Below are 16,261 nucleotides of genomic sequence, written 5' to 3'. Positions count from 1 at the left end.
CCCTGCATAGGAGGATGTGAAATGGAGACGCTGTTCACGTCACGCTCCCCACGGACCAAGGAAGTTATTATGATACAATTTGTTTGCTCATGTGATTGCTGTTTGTGCAATTGGTTTGATGACAGGATATTCATAACGGATTTTCATTTCAAATGGACCTTGTCCTGAGAAAAAACGTTTTATTTTATTATGCAACACCCAACATTTGTTCACATATATTGCAATGAATTATGAATTTTAGTGAGTCAAGACATTTAGATAGAACTCTTCCCAGCAAAAAGGTGGTTGAAAAACACCAGTAGGCGATGTATTTTCCTGGATAAATAAATAAACTGAAACTGAAACATCATTTTTTTGCGAAAATGAATCCTAGCGTTTCCTGCATTTCTGTTCGGTTGGTAAGGGTAGTCTTAATCTAGTAGAATTTCCTCTCTAATCCGATGATGAACATGATGATGAATCATAAACACCAAAATCATATCAGGAAAATTGTCATTTGAGGAGAGACTTGTGCACCTAAGGTACTTTATCTAGACACCATCAGAAATTTGATGATGGGGCAAAGTGTTCAGCATCAAAGGAACAAAGTTAATATCGTAATAAATGCTGTTCTCGATACCTTCCACGGCTCCATAGACGACAAAACTATGGACGCTGTTGGTTCATAGATTATAGCATACCGCAATTCTACCATTGTCAACTTATAAAACTTGTGTACTAAGTGTTTTTCAGCCTCAGATGCAAGCAAGCATGATCCAACATGGTGGCCAAGAATTGCATTAATCTTGAAACCGGACTAACTCAAAATAACTTGTAAATACGTAGGACTTGCTGCATTTTCTAAATTCATAAATGTATAAACAATGTCTCCAGAGCGCCACATCAGGTTTTTGACCCATATACAATGTACACTGCATATTAGAGTCGTTTGTGGTGTTTCTGAGTCGTTTGTGGTGTTTAGGCACACCCGTTTGCAATATCCTTTTGATGACCTTTAACTTTGTAAACAATATGGCAATTGAAGTCATGGTTAGATCCTTTGTTTTACATTCTATTGATCTTGCATGATTGTAGAGCAAGTGAAAAAGATATACCAAAGAGATGTTTACTCCTCACGGGTCATGTGTTTCACGGAGAGCGGACATGCTAACCATTCCGACCATAGAAATGCAATAATTAACGAAGGAATAAAGCGCTGTGTGTGCTTTGAAGCCATGTTCTTTCTGTCTTGTATTGAGATATCGATATCACGCCATATGATTAAATTTAGCAAAGACACACAACATTACATGTTCAAAAAGCAGGCGACAATAGTTTATTTGCAAATCAATGAAGCCAAATATTACGAAAGACCAGAGCGACACGTGTGTACGCGGCGTGTGAGAGAGCAGTGAGAGAGCATTGCACACGCTGGTGTGTGTAGTGTGCGAGCAGTGCACACGCTGGTGTATCTAGTGCACGAGGAGTGCAGACGCTGGTGAGAGCAGTGCGCAAGCAGTGCACACGCTGGTCGTGAGCGATGAGCGAGTAGTGCACAATCTAGCGTACGCAGTGAGCGAGCAGTGTACGCGCTGGTGTGTGTTGTGCGCGAGCAGTGCACAAGCTGGTGTAAGCAGTGCGCGAGCAGTGCAGACGCTGGTGTATTTCTATACTATTAGTACATTTAGTGCGCAAGGAGTGCACAAGCTGGGGTTTGATGAAAAAGCTGGGCTGTCTAACAGGTCTGTCTACCTGGCCTGTCCGATTTCTACTATACATAGACAAACCGATCCACGGAGCCTGGTAGAGCGTATAGTTAACGTTGTCCTACGTTGGTTCAATCCTTAGTCCTCTGTTAAAATCTTGGAACCCATGTCTACATGAAAAGCTACATTAAGAATAAAATTAAAAATACCAAGCTCGCTGCTGTAACGTAGGAAAACGCCAGGTAAACCGTTTTCGAACTAGGCATGCCTTTCCACAACCGCTACACACCTACAAAAAGATCCATTCACAATTTCTCCACTTATACATACAGACCCATGACCTACATACAGACCCATGTAACAGAAAACATAATCTTCTTGGCGAAGATGATAAAAAGAAATGGATGTGAAAAACTTGTGTGATATTTTCATGTGTATACCAAAACCAATATGGTATAGGGTACCGTCTAAATGGACCAATACTGATAAATGCCATATCGAACAAATAGAACCAGGTAGAACCCCCTATTCTATTTCGAACACCTCCGTCAAAAACAGCCCCAGTGGGACAGAAATGTCCAAAGAAAAATGCTATTCTTTGTTGAAGACTACACCCACCGAGTATTGTTGTTTTGGGAGGGAGAGCCACTACATAGTATTACATTGTTGGTGGGCTGGATGCACGTGTAGAGCAGGTTATGTATAAGGCACGGGACTCGGCACTAGCAGACTTTGTAGAAGGGTCCTATTAGCTGGCGTGTAGTACAAGCTCCTTCTCCACGAGTGCCTGAGCTGCTTTCTTCTTAATTTCGTTTTTGTCATGAGCATGCATGCAACTGTTAAGCATGCAACAAACGCAGTAGAAACCCTGTCACAGATATATGTACCCAGGTTTCATGTGCATCGACCGCATGTCAGAACCGGGACACTCCTGCCCACAAACATGGTAATGCTATGCGGTGCTATCGACTGTACCCAGTGGATGTATCCTTCAACAAAGAAGGCAGTGCATTTTTTTTCGGCCCGGTCTGAGAGGATTTCAGGGCCAAAAAAAGCTAAATCGAAGTCAGTCATTTTTATCAGCTAAACAGCAGCGGCGGCCAGTTCTGTCCGACAAGCGCTGTTTTGACGGAGGTGTTCGAAATAGAACGTGATCGAACGGGGGCGGGGCTTCAGGATCGGTCCATTAAACCATTCTGAAACCACTGCCAAGTTCGTCTGTGGTCAAGCTGCTAAACCCTTACAGAAAGTATTCAGCAAATGGCGTAGGTCCCTTTACAAATATGATGCAAAAATAATTGTCGGCAATGGTATGAGATTGTGGAACTCTAGTTTACTAGAAAAAACAGGTTTTAAATACATATACAAGCAAATTGTCTTACAGATTCTGAATATATGGTGTAGATGTATGTACAAATATGGTGACATTGTGATGTATTCTTTACTATCACATATGAACATTATCATTAACATCTACTCTACCTATGATTAGCAAGTTAGCATAAATTGTAGATTTCACTTGATGTTTCCTTATACAACACTCATCTGCTTTAAGCAAGTGTTTAAATTTACATGATGAGTAAAATAACAATGCCAACATCAGATCCAAGCATCCAACTGCGCCAAATTATACTCAAGCAACTGTATCATGATTTTGGAAATGGCCATATCATATCAAAAATCATATCCATTTGCTTGAGTAACTATCATTTCCCATGTCTTATTACCTGGATGTCTAACTTTTATCCACTTAAGGTTAACATCTTTTAGCAAAGGTCCAGTAGAAGCTGTCTTATACAATGATACTTCTAAAGCTCTGCATCCATTTGTGTCATGAAGCACAGAAGTAAAATAAAAACTTGCATACAAAGTTATCTCGTTTACATATTATCCACTTAATCCACATTATTATATACAGTGTAAGTAACAGAAATTAGGGTATACCTAAACATACAGTCACTAGGCCCTTAGAACTTTTGCCATGTGTGAAGGCTTAAACCCAGCAAGACACACAAGGCAAATCCGATTTTCAGTTTTTATTTTGACATTGTGTACAGTTGAAGCTATTACTTGGGAAGAGTCAATGTTGTCTGTAGTTTTGGGGTTGATCAAAGGGTGACATCTACAGGGTGAAATTCTTAGTTGTTTCCCAGCATATTTTTCATGGGGTCATCGTAGTTGGCCCGTTTGATACGGAAGGCTTCTAGCTCCTCCTCCGTGACCTCGTGAGAGTCGGCTGCCAGGCTGTTGTACGGTCGCTTTCGCTCGTCCAGCTTCATGATCTCCTGGTAGGACCTGTCTCTCTCCTCTTCTGCCTTCAGGGCCTGGGGGGAAACAATAGCAACTGTACTGTCACCTCTGTACGGAGATACTGTTTTCATGCTGTATAGAAGCAAGTCTGACACAGAGTGAAGGGCATAAGGTATGCAAGAATGTCAGGAAGCGACATTCAGAGTTGATAGAATTAGTCGTGTTAGGTCATAGGGAGGTACTGCTTTTGGACTACTCTTCCCATCTCCCTCTTTCCATCCAAGTAATAATCAATGTTTAATTCAATTACCTGGTGGCAGGAATTAAGAGTGTGATCTTGGCCATTTTGTTGTTCAATTACATCATAAGGTGTATGTTTGACACAAATGTTAATGTTTATTCTATAATACATTTTTGTACTACCAACAATGTTAGAGAGAAAATGTTGCATTTTTGATGTCATAAACACTTTAAGAAACATATGAAATGAGTAGGAAACTGGTCTATAGTCCATCTTGAATCCATTATGATCTCATTGTTGAGTTTCTTCTTCCCATAGACTTCTATGTTATAATTCGTGGTTTAAATGGGCGCGTTCATAATGAAGCTACGTGAAATTTCAGCAGATTTTTCATTCCAGCACATTTACCCTATATCGTGGGAAAAAATTGCCAACGTCAACTATACATTGGAATTTTTTTTATAGCAATTACAAACTATGATTAGTCAATCCCCACAAAAGGCACTTTTTCGCCGCTAGTGTACAACCGCACCACTCAGAACCCACGACTGTGTACCTCCGACCTAGCGCGCGGCTGCAAAACTTTACCTGCTAATTTCTTCAGTTACAAACAAGCTTTCACCAATCTAACTTTTGAGATCAGTTCCGCTGGCTAAAAGGGAATTTCTCACCGCTAAAAACACGCGTCCATGCTGCCGTTTATTTTTTTGGCTCTGATCTCTTTTAGGGTACCCACTCGGAGTAATACATCAATGAGACCTTATATAGCAATGGTCCTAACCTTCTTCAGTTTCTTCTCCTTGTCTCTCTTCTCTTTCTCCTCAGCATCCAGACGCTCCTTTTTCTTCTTCTTCTTGTTTTTCTTCAGCTCTTCCTGGTGTTGCTGTGTGATGGGAGTAGCAATTGATAGTTACAGGTTAACATCACAGCCACAGGTATAGAGGAAGGAGTGGTGAATTACTACAGGGCTCGAAATACTACCTGCATATGCAGGTTAGTGCAGGTAAAATTGGAGCTGTGCAGGTATTTCTAGTGTCTACCTGCACCTAACCTACACTGGTCCATGTACAGGGTTTTATACATAAATATACTATGATGCAGGTATTTCTGTAGATTGTTCTTAACGGCATTGGCTGTTACCACCTAATTATAATGTATAAAAGAAAAAAATAGCAATGGTTCCTGAACAATTTTAGTATGATCCATACTTCCTAAATTCAGAGTGGTGCAGGTAAAATGTTTCTGGTGCAGGTAATTTTTATATTACTTGCACCAGTGGAGGTATGCAGAAAAAGTATTTTGAGCCCTGTACTATAGATGTGTGCATATGCAGAAGGACACAGCTAGTGCATTTTATGGATGACATCCTCTACAGACTGGAAAAATAACTAAATGAGACAGGGTGAAATACACATGAACTACAATTGTACAGTACCATCTCAAAGAAATTAAGCTTAAGAACCAGGACTACTGATACCTCAAGCAGTGATTTTGGTGCCTCTTCTTCATCTTCTTCTTCTTGTTCCTCTCCAAAGTTCCGCAGCTCCATGTCTGCCATCTCCATCTACAAGTACAAAAGATATCAAACACTGAGGTTCTGCTGCAGTTCCTTAGCAAGCTGCTAGGGGGCCAATTATTGAACTTGACCTTCATTTTCCCGTCCCCTACCCACCTACCAAATATCATCAGCATCCATTGTAGGCTTCTACTGTTCACAGATGGAAGGACAAACAGACGGTTGTTTAAAAAAAAACAGTGTATTTGGGGATATCAAGTTGACGGTCGGTGGTTGCAAACTGCAATTTTCAAAATACTGTATTGGCATTTGAATTGACAAATGTTCATCAACTTAAATACACTGTTTTAGAAAACAATGGATAAAGGTTACCCCACGGTAAATGGTGAACTAGGGTTACTACATGTATCATTTTGGATTCTGAACTGTTTTTAGAAAACTATTGCATGCCATATTAAGTGTTTGTCATTTGCATGTTCATACTAGTCATTACTTGACTTGCACATAGTATTACTGTAAATCCAAAGACACTGGGGACTGAAAAGGAGGGGTCCATATCACTGGCACCTAGTTACTGTACATAGGGAAATATTAGCAGTGTGTTAAGGTTGTGGCTGAAACAATAAAGTACATGTAGTAAGACATGGCACATGTTTGTGGAGTGATGAGTTTGTATTGAGAGCTCATCACGAAAACCATGAACATAAAACCATCACAAAGATTTCAAGATTTTCAGTTGGAAAATGGCACTACTGTGCAGCGTTCTCGCTAGGCCTTTTCAGGATAGGAGGCATATGCTGTGATTTTGGTCTATAATGCTTTGATTTCAGCCCCTATGCTGTGTTTTATCAGCAAAGGGGACATTTCTGTTGTTTTGTAATAAAAGTGAAAATGTTGGCTTCATTTCACCTAATTCAGTCCTCAAAATGCAGGAAATAGTATTTCTGAGGGTTATGAAATTTTCAGAAAGGGGGGGGGGGGGCGTGGATATCCCCCATGCCTACATTACAATACTTACCATGTGGCTTTGCTGCACTAAGATGCCCCCTAGACTGTGAAAAGCACAACTGTAGACTTGTGTAGACTAATGTGAAAAGAGAAGGAAGTCCCATACCTGTGCCACCTGCTTGCCAGCCTCCCCAGTACAGTAGGACATCTTGACGAATGAGTGACAGCACCTGTAGCCCCACCTGCCGTCTCGCCAGTACGAGCCCCAGATGGCCTGCACAACAAAACAACAACAATGTCAAGTTCTACTTCTGAAGGTTTCTTGCTTAGGTACAATGTTTCTGAATTATCTTAAGTACCTATAATACCTATATCAGGGCTCGAAATACTGGGTGCATGTGCACCCAGGTGCACCCAAAATTGGAGTTGTGCACCCAATTATTTTCTGTGGGTGCACAGGGTGCAATATCTTCTTACGTTTATGTATGTAAAGATATCAAAGTATACTAGAATACATCATATTCTTGACATCTAAGTGTTAGAAAGATAATAAAAATGTCTGTCATGGTACTTGTTTAAGAATTTGACAGCTTGTAACTAAGTTTTATTATCAGGTTATTATTTAAATTTATGTAGTACACCCAAAACTTTTTTGGTGCACCCAATTTTTAAAGTGCACCTAATCCCAGAAATGAATTTCGAGCCCTGTATATGGATAAAATACATACATGAGGTGCTTGATGCAAACTCTGGACTGGTGCCTACTATATTTCCTGTCACCTGATTAGGACCTTTCAGACTTACTGTCACATTTAACCCTAAACTTCCTATTACTGTCCCCAACCAACTTCATGGCTGTTTTGCAAGGCCCCTTTTTCATTTTTGCTCACCTTGTAAGTTGGTTGATCAACACAAGGAAGTCTAACAATAACAAAATGCCCACTTTTGATAAAACCATACTAATCATTTTAGAACAATGCAAAACTAGCAGTCTTACCCCCTCATCCCCTTGATGGTAAACAACCCCTGGCAAAATGTATAGGAAAACACACAGGAACAGCCTTTACACAAAATAATATTCTCCTACGAGTTGAAGAATACAAAACAGGAACACAAAACTGCTAGGGCTTGTGAAAAAAAATCCTTTACATAAAACACACACAACACACAGTAAGAATGGGGTGCCACTGACTGTGTGGTTGTTGATCAGCACATCCTCTTCATACTTGGACTTGGTCACAGCCTTCTCCTGTCCCTTCAGCACAGTCCCATGTCTGGAGTATTCTACATAGTCCTCCTACAGGTGAAAGGTCACAATTAGACGTATACACAGTGGGTAAATTTACATGCCATTCAACATGGCTTGTTGCAATAAGTGTACGAAGCCCTTTTCTTGGGAAATGTTGACATTTTGGAGCTGGAAATAACAGGTAAGGGTTCAGGCTATTTTATTTGTTTAAAAAAACAGGCTTTTTGCAATGTATGAAGTGTCTTGGACAGTCTAGAAAAAGTGCAGTTTGTATGTTTTCATTTCTTGTCTAGAGAGGTCAAAGGTCACCAGCGTTAGTCTTGCTGGTATCATGACACTTTGCACCATACCAGAATGTTTCGAAGTTTCTACATGGAAACTTTAGAAGTTAGAGTATGCTGCTAATGTGAGTTTTCCATGGTCTAAACCTCAGGTAGGAAACATTTAAAAGATCACAAACTTCACAACATAGGCAAGATGAAACGGGCTTGCAAAACTAACAAACTATTTTTTTACAACTTAGAGAAAGAGGAGTTATGATTTTAAAGGCAACATTTGCTGGCAAATGTCACTCCCAAAACCTTTCTCACAGTGAGTGAAATATAACGATTGCGTATAATCCCTCATAGCCTGAGTTAATAATTTATTCGCTGTTACACTGGGAAGAGGCTGCAGTACTTACAGTTTGAGCCAGGAGGAGCTGCTTAGGTGGAGCTTCCAGATGTTCTGCACCTCCATACTGTAAGATGGAAAAATTATTATCCCACGGTTAATGTAGCAAGTGTAGAAAACAGAAAAACAACAGCAACACACACGACAACGAGTTTAATGTGTGGCAAACATTTGTTAGATTGTTAGATTTACCAAATTTAACTACAACATATACATGTACAGCTAGTCTGACAAACCATTAAGTATATCTATTTCATGTTGTGCCCTTCGGAAATACGACTTTCCTCACTTCACTCAGGTGAACATGAGTACCTATATTCTGCTAAAGACATCGCTCAGATAGGACGTAAAATGGAAGTCTCGTGTATTGGGATAGCCAAACCTCACACACGTTCAAGAACCCACTACACTTACCGACCTCACATCATCCAAACATGTTTATCACTCACTCATTCACTCACACACATTCACTATCTGGATTTTCATTAGGCAAGGTTTGACATGCTTGTACATACATGTAGATGTGGAGGTTTAATGGCAGCTGGCCATGTGTTACGTGTTTATGTAATATGTACAGATCCCCTGCCACAATACAATTGTTGCAAGGTTGTAGCCAGCACCTGTCCTTCTTTCCTTTGACAGAATTTTGCAGCTGGGGACGGAAAAAAATTTCCCCGATTCCGTCCTCTGTGACGGACAAAAATCAATATGTAAAGATCTAAAAAACCTAAAACCCTTGTGTAATTCTTCAAAACAACATATGCTGTTGAACAGCTTAGTCTACCAGCAAAACTTACACCTGAAAGTGCAGGAAATAGCTTTTCAGAGGGTCCAGATTTTAAAATTTCCAGACCCCCTTCAGCACAACGTCTCACGCCTTGGGCGCTCGATACAATTCAAAATCGAGGGGACGGAAAATGATTTCAGGCTGGCTACAACCCTGTATTGTTGTATGATGTAACGTAACATAACGTACCTTCTCTAAGATGCTGCCCTTCTGGTTCTGCTTGAAGTCATCCTTCTTGACCTTGAACTCCTTGTGTAGCAGCTCCAGTTTGGTGGGGTCGGCCTGCAGGTGCACGTCTGTACCTTTTCCTGACGCCTCCCATGCAAATACTACAGGTATGGACATGGAACAAACATGGTCAGTATGAATATAAAGGCACAAACAGGGCTGTGTCCAGCTTTAATTCTTTTCTGTCCCACTAGTCACTAGGGTTGGGTACCGGTAAAGAAACTACAGGTCCAGGTCCGGTTCAGGTCCAGAGGATCAGGTCCAGGTAACCTGAACTCATGACTCATGCCAATGGTCCATTTCACTACAAAGAAATCTGTTTGCTGTATTCGACTCTATAAAGTGGTGTTTTAAAATCCAACAACGCTAACTGCACCCGTACGATTGACAATAAAAATTGGTAGAATTTACTATAAAAGTTTCTCTACTTCACTCTTATCTTATTTTCTTCCACCTGCAAGCACAAAAACGTGTGAATGCCTGAGCAAATAATATATTAATTTTCTAATAGGTCCAACATCCGGTCTACCTAATTTTTTCAGGTCCGGTTTTTCTGGACCAGTCCAATAAGAAAAATTGGTTTTGTACCGGTACGCTGTACCGATACCCAGCCCTACTCGTCACTCGCGCTGATTTGTAGTCTCAGTATGGAGTTGTCATGTACAAAGAGCAATTTGGATGTACATGGCAGACAAGAAAAGAAAATGTACAAAAGAAAGAATTTCCACTTACACTGCTCCTGTGCCATCTTAACTGTGTCTCCTGTCTGCCGAACAAAGTTGTCCCCAGCATACGACACCCTGTGGCACAGACAGAAAGCAGTTGTTACAAGGCTCAAAATACCACCTGCATATGCAGGTTAGTCCAGGTAAAATTGGAGCTGTGCAGGTATATAGGTACACATGTATACATTGTACAAGGACAGGTATTATGATAAACTGAACAAAGAATTACAACATTCATAAATCCCCATATCAAAGTCTAAACTCATTAGCAGTGAGATACGCTGCCTGTTTGGAATTTTATCACTTAGGTGTTAGATTGAAATTTCTATGTGCCTTGACAATGGCCCACTAAAAAAACGCTAGGGTCCGTGGTTTTTGCAAGGGTCAGTCGGGTAACCAAAAACACAACCTAGGCCTAATATAAACTTAACATTGTTAGACGATTTGCAAATTTAAGAAAAACAACAACCACATCTAATAGCACATAAAGCAAAACGTGTGTAAAAAAATTCAACTCTAAAGGGATAAAAAGATGGTACTCACTCCTCGAGGTGCTTGTTCTTGTATGGGTTCTCCCTCATGGAGCGAGTTTTGGGGTCGTAGTACGCCGAGTTGGGGTCAAGGTTCAGCAGATACTGGAACATACAAAAGCAGACATGGAAAATACTGTAAACCTTGAAATTTCCAAGCTGGTTTTGTTTCAAATGTTTCAAATGTCCAGTGCAAATTCATGATACCACGTACAAGCATTTCCATTGTATTGCTGCTGCACTTCAGAATTATTTGAACCATAAACTCTTCTAGCTGTGAAAACTTCCTTTTCCAAACCTACTAGTACATTTAGAATGCAACACTGGGTATTTCCGTATTGCCCAAGGTACAATACGAAAATGATTCACCTATGAGTAGACATACTCTGGAAGGCAACCACACAATGCTATGTCATACCATACAATGCCATTGAGACAATAAGAATCATTGTACGTCCATAAAGCACCAAAGGCTTCCCATACATGTACAACACAAGGAATCAGAAAAGGGAGACTTCCACAATTTCAAACAGGTAAGAAACACACATAGACAGACAAACATACCCAAAACAAATTTTCCTTCCATCGTGGTGAATTAACAACCTACCTTCGCTGTATCCTCTCGGATACGCAGGTTTCTCACTGTGATTCTTCTCTTGGAGTCAAACTTCTGCCCGGCCATGTCGATGTTGTCTGCATACTTGTCTTCATCATCTTCCTCATCACTATCTCCCTCTCTTCTCTGGAGAAAAATAGTTTTTTTGTGAACATACTGTAAACATATTTAAGTTTGCACTGATTCAATTTCGCAGTGGGAAGAAAATGGAGTCAGGTTTGGACAAGTTTTCAAAAATTCACTTGTCCTATCAGGCAAGTACATAAAAAATCTACTTGCCCGAACCAACTTTTCACTTGCCTGAAATTTAAATGACATATTTGTTTGTATTTTCACTTCCATCGATGGAATTCTAATTGGCTCTATTTTTCTGTGTAGACCAATCGTCATCATCAAAACCTTTTTCTGTGTTGACCAATGCTTGATGCCATGACGGTGAAAAGCAGCAAGTATATCAAAATCTCACACAGTGGAAAAAATCTAACTTGCCTGATCGGGAAAGTGGGATAGGACATGCACTTGCCCGATTGGAATTTCCACTTGCCAAGGACAATACTATAGGGCCAGTGGACTTGTCCAACCCTGGGAGTGTTCCCGGTAGTTTTGAGTTCACGATAGTGCTATAATCACGTGTACAGTAATGGAACAGACAGGCAGTTGGAAAACACGAACTAGCGACTGGGCAAGGGTGCTACAGAAAGACAGTACAGTTGATTTCGGTAAAGCATTTCACGGAAGTACAAGGCCTCCAAACTCTTGTATCATGGATCTTATTAACTAGATGTCAAATCTTCATCAACGTTATCAAGTTAATTAGAATGCATTTACGATGTACATGTATATGCACATCTCAATGATACTGTATACATTATATTACATGTACATGTATCCAAAAACCCATACACATGTGTGTGACATATCTCCACGTTTACAGACAAAAAGAAAACTTCTCTCCTTTTAACGTCGCAAAACCCACACATTACAGAAAAAGTGGGATCTTTCGTCTTCCACTGTCTCAGAAAAAGAAGTCAAACCCAATAAGTTACATCTTTAACTAGTTTTAAATTAGACTAGAGTAGTCGCTTACTATACTGTTTACCATTATTTGTATGTCATTTTGTCACTTGCAATGAGCCCTCGGGCAAGAATTTGCAATAAAACTTACTATATGAATTACTAGTAATCATCGGCAACTGTTACTCGTAGTTAGTAAAGATGGGGGGGACAAGAAGGTATGTCTTACCATGCTGTCTTCCTCAAGATCTTCATCTCTCTGAAAGGTAAGAAAGATAAAATGGGGGAAAACAATTAAACCCACTATATGCTTGCATTTTTCACATCAGGTATGTGTACGTTATTTTTATGTATTAGCTTCTTTTCTCTATAAAGTTATATCCACTTGAATATAATTGGAAAAGAACTGCAAGAAATTTTAGGGATATCTTTTAAAGGAATGTTAAAAATCTCAGGTCTATTTCTACACTTTAACATAGTAAAAATCTAAAGACTGGTAAGAGAGTACATTAACCATCTTCAATGCCAAGAGTTAGGGGTATATGTTGTTTCAAACAATTATTTATAGTGTTTTGCTGGTCTCACACTGGAGTTTACCTCCTTCAGTATGACTGAGAACATTGGTATGTTACCCTATCTTGGCTGATCCTCCCAGCTAGCAGGTCCTCTGTCATCTTCTGCTCTTTCAGCTGTCGTTTGGCCTAGAAAAGAATACAAGGATAAAATTATGCATCAATGCATAAACAAATTGTACATTAGATTACTTCACATTCATCATATACAATAAATGCGCTCTCCATGAAATTTCAACAGGACATTTAAACTGATGAAAATTGTTGTATGTTGACAGTCCTTTTAGAACTGAATTAGAATATGGCATTGGGTTAGTCAGCATTAAGTACTAGTTTGACAAATAAAATCATATCACTAACCAAGACTAACTAACAGAAATAAAAGCATACCATTTCTACTTTCGAGTACTCGTCAATCACAGCTTGGTACTCCTCAGGGTTGAAGCCATTCCAACGGTCGCGCTTCCCGTCGTAGTCGAAGGACAAGTCCGGCTGCATGTGTTCGTCGGGCGCGATCTTGTCGCCTGTGAACTTTGCTCCGACCTTACGCGGTCTCTGCGGAATGTTAACACATGTAAATGTTAGGAAGAAGTTGTTACCTAAAGACAGAAGGGTCACCTCTAAAGAGGGGTGGTATTTGGTTGTGTACAATTACATGTATGTATGTTTATATAACTCATGATCCTTTTGGAAGATTTCTATAAATTTCAGTACGCGGGAAGTTCCGAAGGTCCCAAACAAACATGACAATTTGGGCCCTCTGGCAGATGTTCCAGGTAGTGCTGCATTACAGGCCAATTCACAATTCTAGGAAATAGAAAATTCACAAAAACTCTAGATAAAATATCTTCTATTTCTTGTTCACAATACAAAATTGGCACTAAAAAGACATTATTGAATGAAATGCCATACTTTTAAGTACTTCTCTCCTGACGACATTTACTGGTCAGCATTACACTGTTCTTACCTCAAAACAGTCTTTCTTCTTGTGTGTCATGGAGCCACAGTTTGCACAGGCTCCCTTCCGGAACTTTGTAGCAACAGGGCCCTGAGAATGGAACAAATTATTATTACATGTATATGTGAAACATGAAAGGTGTAAATAACAGTCTACTGGCTCAGGTCGGGTTTCACACTCGGGCCCGCCAGCTTACTAAGCCAATACCATAACCACTAGGCCAAAAGGTCCGGACCTGTTAGACTGGTCAGTTGGTCAATACTGGAAAACAAGCAAGTGTACTTCATACTAAATGTTGAAGGGCTTGAAATATTGTACTTTAGCACACCTAAAATTGGAGTTGCGCTCCTTATTTTTGACTGTGGGTGCAATGTGCAGTTAGACATTTGTGTAAGATTACATGAAATAGAGGATTGAAAATGCTAAGGCCACATCGATTTGATTATATGGTACAGTAGAAGCCGCTTAATTGCACACCCCATTTGCCAGTGTATTTCGTGCAATTATCCGAATGGTGCAACAAAGCGAAGTTATTAAGCTGGACCACTCAACCATGGGATTTGGGGGTTTTGTGCAATTAACAGAAGTGTGCGATTATCCGTTGTGCAATTAACTGGCTTCCACTGTACCTGTAACATCATCTGAGAACCCCAAAACTAATGCGAGAGTGCAAATAAAAAAACTTGCCTTCGTTATGAAATTTAATAGGTCAGAACAAACAGAACATGCCTAACGAACAGAGTACTGTAAACGCGGGAAAATGGAATGTTCGCTGTGATTTAAGTTTGCGGTAGTGCCATAGACTGTAGTCATATACTGTAATGGAAGAATGTTTGTGGTGGTTTTAAGCTCAAGGTGAAGAGGGCCACTGTAAAAACCCCGAAAATAAAACCACCGCAAATATTTCTGCATTTACAGTATGCAGTATGGGTTTTCGGATATTTCTTTTTCAATTTGCGGCATGTGTGTGCTCATTTGCCGCTGCTTTGTACAATTTACAACTTGTGGTCGAAAACCTTTTTTTTTTTTTTGGAAATGGATGAAAATTCATGCTAAATGTCATCCATATACATGTACTACCGGTAGTAATCAAATGAACATGGCCTAAGAAGCTGAAGATGTCTTGATGGGACATCACATACCGTTTTGACTCCCCGTTTGAACCATTTGTCCGGGTCGCTGAAGGACAGCTGTTTCTCAGGCTGTGGCCTCTGATGTTTGAGGGTGGGGAGTTTCTCTCCATCCCTGCCGTAATAGTACCATGGTGCAGAGGCGATGTACTGTGGGATATGGGGGTTGATGTCCCTGACAAGTATAAAACATACAACAGTTAGGACAACAAAACCTCGTAGTTTTAACTCATCATGTCGTATATATATTCATACAATGTAGGATACTTCGGGAGTGTACCAGACAGAAAATTCAGGTCCAGGTCTGGTTCAGGTCCAGAGGATCGGGTCCCGGTAGGTACTGCCAGAACCTGGACCTAATTGTCTGTGAAAACCTGTGAATGGGCAATACTCTCAGAACAACGGTGCAATTTTCTACAAAAGAATCTATTTGGTGGAGTATAGCATATTTCAAAAGTCTTTATGTAAGTTTTAGTCAGTACGTTTGCCTGAAGAAACTTGATAGAAATGACAATAAACTATATTCTAATTCACTTTTGTTACTTTATTAGATTATCTATAACCTCCTTTTTTTTCCTTTGTGCTGGAATTTCTACCAAAACCACAGATGAACTTTCAAGCAAAATTAGTTTGTTACAAAAATAATTTGCATGACCAAGCTGTATGATAACTTTTTTTGCTGAAACTAAAGTGAAAGTCTAGTTCCTAAGCATCTAACAGCTCAAAGGAACCACGTAAGCAACCTGACACTTCTAAATAAATTCCTGTACTTCGGGGTGTCGTCATATTCGTTATTTTGAGGATATTTCAACGAAGATGGGATATAATGAAATTTTTATAAAAAGTGTTCGCCCCCCTCCCACTTCCAGATTTTCAAAATGGTCAACCGTAGTTTGAACGTCACTGGACACTTACTTTCCCTCTTCATCGACTTCTGCGGGTGCTGTTCCCGCTTTTCGGGCCTCCTCTAGCTCTTTCTTCTTCTTCCAATCCTCGCGTTTGCTGATTTTCTGCTCGGACTGTTCCTCTGTCGTTAGTTCCGACTCCATGATGACTGCGTAATGACGCAAGGAGTCGCCCTCTAGCAGGTTGAGGAAAAACTGCAGGTAAATATTTCCTCACGTGTCAAAAGCGCCTTCT

At 40.1% G+C, this 16,261-nt stretch overlaps 1 protein-coding gene across 1 annotated transcript; it reads right to left on the bottom strand.

The window, feature by feature from the left end:
• Nucleotides 1-2,998: 2,998 nt before the first annotated feature.
• Nucleotides 2,999-16,224, bottom strand: LOC118413236 (pre-mRNA-splicing factor SLU7-like). Its single transcript, XM_035816467.1, has 16 exons — nt 16,037-16,224; nt 15,134-15,296; nt 14,001-14,081; nt 13,424-13,588; nt 13,094-13,162; nt 12,691-12,720; nt 11,439-11,573; nt 10,845-10,936; nt 10,309-10,376; nt 9,538-9,677; nt 8,572-8,628; nt 7,833-7,937; nt 6,807-6,914; nt 5,654-5,740; nt 4,958-5,059; nt 2,999-4,009 (listed from the first exon to the last, which is right to left on the bottom strand). The coding sequence occupies exons 1-16, from the start codon at nt 16,168-16,170 to the stop codon at nt 3,824-3,826; spliced, it is 1,722 nt and encodes a 573-aa protein (XP_035672360.1). The 5' UTR covers nt 16,171-16,224; the 3' UTR covers nt 2,999-3,823.
• Nucleotides 16,225-16,261: the final 37 nt, after the last annotated feature.

Source organism: Branchiostoma floridae, chromosome 4 (assembly GCF_000003815.2).
Source record: "Branchiostoma floridae strain S238N-H82 chromosome 4, Bfl_VNyyK, whole genome shotgun sequence".
NCBI lineage: Eukaryota > Metazoa > Chordata > Leptocardii > Amphioxiformes > Branchiostomatidae > Branchiostoma > Branchiostoma floridae.
The sequence above is the reverse complement of the archived record's forward strand: the minus strand, read 5'-3'. Positions and strand labels throughout refer to the sequence as shown.

Excerpts from the sequence above, each read along its gene's own strand:
- LOC118413236 (XM_035816467.1), bottom strand. The coding sequence starts at position 16,170 with ATGGAGTCGGAACTAACGACAGAGGAACAGTCCGAGCAGAAAATCAGC. Across the intron at positions 12,721-13,093 it reads GGAGGATCAGCCAAGATAGG|AGAGATGAAGATCTTGAGGA; the intron begins GTAACATACCAA and ends CTTACCTTTCAG. Across the intron at positions 6,915-7,832 it reads TGCTGATCAACAACCACACA|GCCATCTGGGGCTCGTACTG; the intron begins GTCAGTGGCACC and ends TTTGTTGTGCAG.